Source organism: Coptis chinensis, chromosome 2, assembly GCF_015680905.1.
Source record: "Coptis chinensis isolate HL-2020 chromosome 2, ASM1568090v1, whole genome shotgun sequence".
NCBI lineage: Eukaryota > Viridiplantae > Streptophyta > Magnoliopsida > Ranunculales > Ranunculaceae > Coptis > Coptis chinensis.
Genome location: NC_141457.1, coordinates 30,231,431 through 30,239,400, shown reverse-complemented (window position 1 = coordinate 30,239,400; position 7,970 = coordinate 30,231,431). Strand labels below are relative to the sequence as shown.

Sequence of the window (7,970 nt, the reverse complement as noted above, 5' to 3'; positions counted from 1 at the left end):
ACTTCTAAATTTAAAATTTTTGTTACCTTAAGCTATAATATTAATTTTGATTTTCGAAAAATTGAAAACATACACTAAAAGAAATTGTTTGTTTGTATAACAGTATTTAAAAAAAAAAATATAACGATAGACTGAAATATTAAACATAAGAGAAAAACAAGAAAAAACGAATGTATGCGCTAATTGAGTTTGGGCTGAAAGCTTGTAGTGCTAATCGGCTCACTCCTGGCTCCGCCACTGGTTCTGTCACCATAGCCATAGCATTCTTACTCTCATCTAACCCCACTGAACAACAACAAGAACACCCCAGGATACATATGTCTATTATAATTCTATAAACCTTTCCACTCAAATGGTAAGCAATAAGTCCAGGTTAAACTCATTTTACCCATGGTCTCTGTTTTCAGTAATGATACACAGATTGATTTACACAGAGACAAGTGTCCGTGTGTATTGCAGTTATCCAAATAGTGAGTCGGTCTACAAAGTAGGTCCGTGTAGCAGCACACTACTCCAATAGTCCGTGAAAACCGGTTCTACCTTTGAAGAGTTTTGGTACACTTCGAAGCCCTCTTTTAGCGTCTACCGTTTTTCTCGTCAGTTTTAACCTTTTTATTTTCAGAATCTAGATTTGTTCAGAATCTAACAGTCCTCCTTTCTCCTCCCTCTATAAATTGGGAGGATAAGGATCGGATCAAAGCAGGACAGGACACTATGAGTTCTTCCGTCTATAAAAAGCTCAACTTGGCTATCAGGCAAGTAGTAGGGGTGAGCTTTATTTCTAGTTGCTACTTGGTAAGTGTGAAGAGGAAGAGATGGAGCTTTGTCGTGCTTTGCTTACTATGTTACTGCTTCTGTGTTTCTCGGTTTCTTCTTACGCTGCATCTTCCGGATTGTTTAATAACATGGAGCGAAGGAGTATGCTATCTAATGGACTTGCCATCACTCCTCCCATGGGGTGAGTCACTACTTCATCATTATTTCATCTAAAACACACACTGGCAACATACTCACTCCACTAATCACTTACATATAGGGATTGTGAATCGATTTTTTATGTTTTATCTATTCATATTATTATGACGTGAAAAAGTTAACATCATGCAATAGATTCCGATAAGATTCCTTGGTGAAATAACATTAAGACTTAAATAGTTTTTGTGCTAATTTTGGAACAACTACTTATTTGTTCTGTCTTTTCTACACCATCCACAAAATTAGTTTATAGTGTCACTGGCATTTCCAGTGATCCAGAATATCAAAACCAATAAGTACTTGATTATAGTGCCACAGCTTCTCACCATCACAGCCTCTACATACTTTTACACTTTTCATCTTCATCTACATTTTTTTTTTCTCGTATTAATATTGATCGCAACTAATGAAACTTTTCTTATGCTCAGATGGAACAGTTGGAATCACTTCAATTGCTCGGTTGACGAGAAAATGATCAGACAAACTGGTACGTACTTACCTCATTAATTACAACAACTCTTCATCTTCCATTTAAGTGTGACATGTCAAGCAACAAATTAGTTCAAGGGTGTCATTTGTGAACACTTTTACGTCTGTCATTCTGTCGTTTGCAAATAAACAACAAAAGGGGATGGTTTTTTGCCGATTTCGTCTTAATTTGATATGTTTTTAGCATTTGATTTTTCATTAAGAACATGAACATGCATATTTCTTCATTTTAGTGATTCTTCTTTTTGATTTTAACAGCTGATGCTTTGGTGTCAACTGGTCTTGCAAAGCTTGGTTATCATTATGTTAATATAGGTAGGTACCTGTTTACTCCTTTCCGCCTTTTATACTTCTACCTATTTCAATATAAATTCGAGTTGTTGAAATGCATATGACATTGATTTATTGTTTTTGTTAGATGATTGCTGGGCTGAGTTAGCTCGTGATGATAAGGTTTGTTGATTTTTCCTATTTGTCTCTCTTCTCAAGTCATCGCCGGGAAAGTACATATGTGATATGACAAAATTTGAGAATTCTTGTTGGGCGACAATTTATATGGTTTGGTGGTTGCATGCTTGAGTGGCTGAGTTTAATATGTAGTTATTTCATGGTTCATGAGCAAGCGATTCAAATGTTCTATATTTCAGGGTAATCTAGTGGCTAAGAACTCCACGTTTCCATCGGGAATTAAAACCCTTGCAGACTATGTTCATAGCAAGGGACTAAAGATAGGAATATACTCAGATGCAGGGTAAGCACACACTATGAAAGTGATACTGCAATTTCTCCACCTGGAGTATGGATATCTCTAAATGCATGGTTTTTATTCTTGACAGGTATTTCACATGTAGTCAAACTATGCCTGGTTCGCTTGGTCATGAAGAACAGGACGCTAAAACCTTTACTTCATGGGTATAAATTTATGCTTTTTCTTGGCTTGTTTTGTACTGTCTTAATTTAAGAATTTGGGAAATCCTATTCATTTTTATTCACGTATGAAATGTGGAACACTTGTATCCAGTTACTCTGTGATACTATAATTGCCTGATCTGCTGTGATTGTATGCAGGGTATCGACTACTTGAAGTACGATAATTGCTTCACTGATGGTTCAAAACCAATTGTTAGGTACTCTAAACAATGTCAAAATGCATTTACAAGCGTATTAGTCATCCCTATTTTTCACTAATCAATTTAAAGTTTCTAACCATTGACATGCGTCTACTATTTGTCTAGATATCCTGTGATGACCCGCGCTTTAATGAAGGCAGGTGGCTCAATATTCTTCTCTGTATGTGAATGGTAATTGTAGTTAACCTCAATTGCATCTATCCTTTGTCTGCAAAGTTGTCTTTGGTCGTGACTTGTTCATTTTTCTGTTAGGGGGGACTTGCACCCAGCTCTTTGGGGTGCTAAGGTAGGAAATAGCTGGAGAACAACTAATGATATTTCTGATACATGGGAAAGGTTATAAACCAAGTTTTTTTTGTCTTTAATTTGGTAAATAAGGTCTGATACATATCTTATTTTGATTATACTTGTATTTGATCCAACAGTATGGTTTCTAGAGCTGACTATAATGAAGTATTTGCTGAGCTTGCAAGGCCTGGCGGGTGGAATGGTAAATATTAAGTATTTAATGTCTTCTATTTACGTGTGGGAAAAGCAAAGATATTAGCAATCTAGGAATGAATTCAATAATTTTAGCAGCCAATAACCCAAAAATCTTATGTGGTTCATGTGAATGTGAACAGATCCAGATATGCTTGAAGTTGGAAATGGAGGTATGACGAAAGATGAATATGAATCACACTTTAGCATATGGGCTATGTCAAAGGTACTAAAGCAGTCCTATCCTATATATGTCTCTACTTAAAATTTTCCAGTATTATATTTGATGTATTATTATTGACATCCAAGGCACCTCTTCTCATCGGATGTGATGTTCGGAACATGACGAAAGAGACCTTAGAGATCATTGGAAATAAGGAGGTCATAGCTATTAACCAAGGTTGAGTACATCGTGGATTTGTGGTGACAGATTTTTTTCTCTGGCCACCATTATTGGGTTTTGATTTATGTTGTCACATTATCTGAGGGTGGTATTCTTATTTTTGAGTTTAATGTGAACAGATTCACTTGGTGTTCAAGCAAAGAAGGTTAGAATGGAAGGGAATCTCGAGGTACAGAAGGAACAACCCACTATTGCTGTATATGACCCATTGCTTAGTTCTTTTCTGCTTTATATACTGATTTAGCTTTGGATTGAATTTCACTTTGCAGGTTTGGGCTGGACCACTCTCTGGCTATAGGACTGCCCTCCTCCTCTTTAACCGAGGTCCTCGACGTTCTGCCATTACTGCTTACTGGGATGACATTGGCATTCCAGCAAACTCCGTGGTTGAGGCTAGAGATCTTTGGCAGGTACATCTCAAATCTCTATCATGTTAAAACGTCTTCAATTTGTACCAACAAAGACAACATGGTATCCCAAATGTATGCACATCTGTTTATTGTTCATGACCAATTATCATTTGTTGTTTATGTTAATGTTAATGCAGCACGAGACCCTGAAGGCACGATTTCTGGGGAATCTGACAGCTACCTTGAAGTCTCATGCATGCAAAATGTATGTGCTGATACCAGTGTCCTAATTTGTGGTATAAATTTTCCGTGTTTCCCTTAGAGTTGTAGGCTGAAGTATATTAATTGTGTTACGAAGGATTTCTTGATTGGGTAGGACATGAGGAGAACGAGAATCATTATCTAATTTTTTCCGGAAAGAAAGTGTAATGGTCCAATTAGTAATGTTCTTTTGATTGCAAGTTACGCGTCCAAGTACGTATTTTTTTCACTAATCTGGGCCACAGCCCACAGGATTTGAAGGTCTTCCTAAAATATTTATTAAAACCAAACTGTTTTACTGGAGGATCAGGTTACCAAACAGTTCCCCAATAGATTCTACCAGATATACCCCCGTTTAGTTACCCAATAAAAGATGGTATTTGTTACTGACGTACCCATGGCAGACCCTAAAAAAAACAATTATTACATGTGTCATTGGTCCCAAAAAGCCAAAAAAAAACAATTATTATAAATGTGTCATTGGTTCCAAAAAGTTGAATTCGAAAACCCCAAGCTTAAAGATCGTTTGGACTAAGTCCTAACCGAAAAAAATTAACGGGTGTGGTGACATAACGACTTGGCCACACCGTTTGAGACTTAGTCCAAACGATATGCCGACACCGGTCAGTGTGGTCATATCGTTGGGGACTTAGTCTTAGTCCAAACGGTGTGGCCATATCGTTGGGGATTTTTCTAAGTCCAAATCCCAAACGACATGGCGTTTTTGGACTCAGTCCAGACGGTTTGACCAGACCGGCCACTGTACACATACATATTCAGCCCTAATCACGTGCATATACAGCCCACATATTCAGCCCTAATCACGTGCATATACAGCCCTAGTGTTTAATATTAGTGTTATGATATAGTTTTCATAGTTTAAGATTTAGAATGGTGGAAGAGAAGAGAAGAGAATAGAAAAGAAGGGCTGAAAAGGGGAAATTCACATTGATTTGGGAAGTGCCCAACACAAAACAACTTTTTGGGACCAATGACACACTTGTAATAATTGTTTTTTTTTTTTTTTTTTTTTTTTAGGACCAATAGCACACTTGTAATAATTGTTTTTTTTTGGGTCTGCCCAACACAATATGGGGTCCGTCAGTAACAAGACCCTAAAAGATTTACTTGACCTAATCGTTTTATTTCAATTTTTCGATTTCTCTATATTTTTTGGTCTTTGTTCTTCTCACAAATTTATTCATCATATACACCTATCTGATCAGCTCTCAACTCATTAGGTAGGTGCTGAATTCTTTCGTTTATTTGTGTTCCACTCATTAAATAAACACAAGTATGCAAATCTTGCTACGCGTCGGTTTTTTTTAAGTCGATAGTTAGCATGGTTTCTTTGGATTCTAATTGTAAATAGTACTTGTAATTATATTGGAGAGACTTATCTATTTATTTTTTAAAAACAAAATGAGAGATTATTACATTATTTAAGTGATATTATGGAGGTTTTTTTAAATTATCAATAATAAAATAGGACTTGTTTTAATTTCAATGTGGGAAATGGAGATAATTATTTAATTTAAGTGACATTAGAGAGGTGCTTCTAAATTATTAATAAAAAAAAAAAAAATCTTGTTCAAATTATATTAATAAAAGTGTGGCTTATTCTAAATTTGGTGAGAGAGGTGTTTCTACATTAAGTAAATAAAGAGATCTTCAATTGCCTATTCGATATTGGGAAGGGTATTCTGGAAGACCCAGCTACCATATAGTGTAGATATAAGTTTAGGTGATCCTATCAGGCACTCATCAAATTGGATTGGGCAACTCCTCAAAATTTTTTTTTTTACAAGTTTGCCATCAAAGCCCAGGCCTAACACCACTTCAACATGTCTCGCCAAAACGAACCCTTCGGGCCGTTTGGGTGTGCACTCAAACGATCCCGCTATGTTGTTTTCATATACACTCAAACGATATGGCCACGTCGTTTGAGTATACACTAAAACGATATGGTCAAGGCGAAACAACTTTTTGGGACCAATGATACACTTGTAATAATTGTTTTTTTTGGACTTTTTGGGACCAATGACACACTTGTAATAATTGGTTTTTTTTTGGGTCTGCCCAACACAATATGGGGTCCGTCAGTAACAGGACCCTAAAAGATTTACCTAACCCAATCGTTTTCTTGCAATTTTTCGATTTCTCTATATTTTTTGGTCTTTGTTCTTCTTACAAATTTATTCATCATATACACCATACCTATCTGATCAGCTCTCAACTCATTAGGTAGGTGCTGAATTATTTTGTTCCTTTGTGTTCCACTCATTAAATAAACACAAGTATGCAAATCTTGCTACGCATCGGTTTTTTTTAAGTTGATAGTTAGCATGGTTTCTTTGGATTCTAATTGTAAATAGTAATTGTAATTAAATTGGAGAGACTCATCTATTTATTTTTTTTAAACAAAATGAGAGATAATTACATTATTTAAGTAATATTATGGAGGTTTTTTTAAATTATCAATAATAAAATTAGACTTGTTTTAATTTCAATGTGGGAAATGGAGATAATTATTTAATTTAAGTGACATTAGAGAGGTGTTTCTAAATTATTATTAATAAAAAAAAAATCTTGTTCAAATTATATTAATAAAAGTGTGGCTTATTCTAAATTTGGTGAGAGAGGTGTTTCTACATTAAGTAAATAAAGAGATCTTAAATTGCCTACTCGATATTGGGAAGGGTATTCCGGAAGACCCAGCTACCATATAGTGTAGATATAAGTTTAGGTGATCCTATCAGGCACTCATCAAATTGGATTGGGCAACTCCTCAAAAAATTTTTTTTTTACAAGTTTGCCATCAAAGCCCAGGCCCAACAACCACTTCAACCGGTCTCGCCAAAACAAACCCTTCGGGCCATTTGGGTGTGCACTCAAACGATCCCGCTATGTTGTTTTCGTATACACTCAAATGATATGGCCACGTCGTTTGAGTATACACTAAAACGATATGGCCACGTCGTTTGAGTATACACTCAAACGATATGGTTAAGGCGAAACAACTTTTTGGGACCAATGACACACTTGTAAGAATTGTTTTTTTTTTGGACTTTTTGGGACCAATGACACACTTGTAATAATTATTTTTTTTGGGGTCTGCCCAACACAATATGGGGTCTGTCAGTAACAGGACCCTAAAAGATTTACCTGACCCAATCGTTTTCTTGCAATTTTTCGATTTCTCTATATTTTTTGGTCTTTGTTCTTCTCACAAATTTATTCGTCATATACACCGTACCTATCTGATCAGCTCTCAACTCATTAGGTAGGTGCTGAATTCTTTCGTTCCTTTGTGTTCCACTCATTAAATAAACACAAGTATGCAAATCTTGCTACGCATCGGTTTTTTTTAAGTCGATAGTTAGCATGGTTGCTTTGGATTCTAATTGTAAATAGTAATTGTAATTAAATTGGAGAGACTCATCTATTTATTTTTTTTAAACAAAATGAGAGATAATTACATTATTTAAGTGATATTATGGAGGTTTTTTTAAATTATCAATAATAAAATTAGACTTGTTTTAATTTCAATGTGGGAAATGGAGATAATTATTTAATTTAAGTGACATTAAAGAGGTGTTTCTAAATTATTAATAAAAAAAAAATCTTGTTTAAATTATATTAATAAAAGTGTGGTTTATTCTAAATTTGGTGAGAGAGGTGTTTCTACATTAAGTAAATAAAGAGATCTTCAATTGCCTACTCGATATTGGGAAGGGTATTCCGGTAGACCCAGCTACCATCTAGTGTAGATATAAGTTTATGTGATCCTATCAGGCATTCATCAAATTGGATTGAGCAGCTCCTCAAAAAAATTTTTTTTTACAAGTTTGCCACCAAAGCCCAGGCTCAACAACCACTTCA

At 35.3% G+C, this 7,970-nt stretch overlaps 1 protein-coding gene across 4 annotated transcripts; it reads left to right on the top strand.

Moving 5' to 3' along the window:
* Positions 1-227: 227 nt before the first annotated feature.
* LOC147515723 (alpha-galactosidase 1-like) lies at positions 228-4,288 on the top strand. Of its 4 annotated transcripts, none has more exons than XM_086588558.1 (17): positions 231-555; positions 682-755; positions 917-958; positions 1,404-1,462; positions 1,723-1,779; positions 1,883-1,917; positions 2,112-2,215; positions 2,301-2,376; positions 2,533-2,591; positions 2,700-2,765; positions 2,847-2,930; positions 3,020-3,084; positions 3,218-3,300; positions 3,384-3,474; positions 3,597-3,646; positions 3,747-3,887; positions 4,025-4,288. In XM_086588558.1, the coding sequence occupies exons 2-17, from the start codon at positions 715-717 to the stop codon at positions 4,115-4,117; spliced, it is 1,146 nt and encodes a 381-aa protein (XP_086444684.1). In that variant the 5' UTR covers positions 231-555; positions 682-714; the 3' UTR covers positions 4,118-4,288. The 4 variants fall into 4 exon arrangements, with proteins under 4 accessions (XP_086444682.1, XP_086444681.1, XP_086444684.1 ...); XM_086588557.1 differs by having other exon boundaries at positions 623-755; XM_086588556.1 differs by having other exon boundaries at positions 228-555; positions 682-958.
* The last annotated feature ends 3,682 nt before the right edge of the window (positions 4,289-7,970 follow it).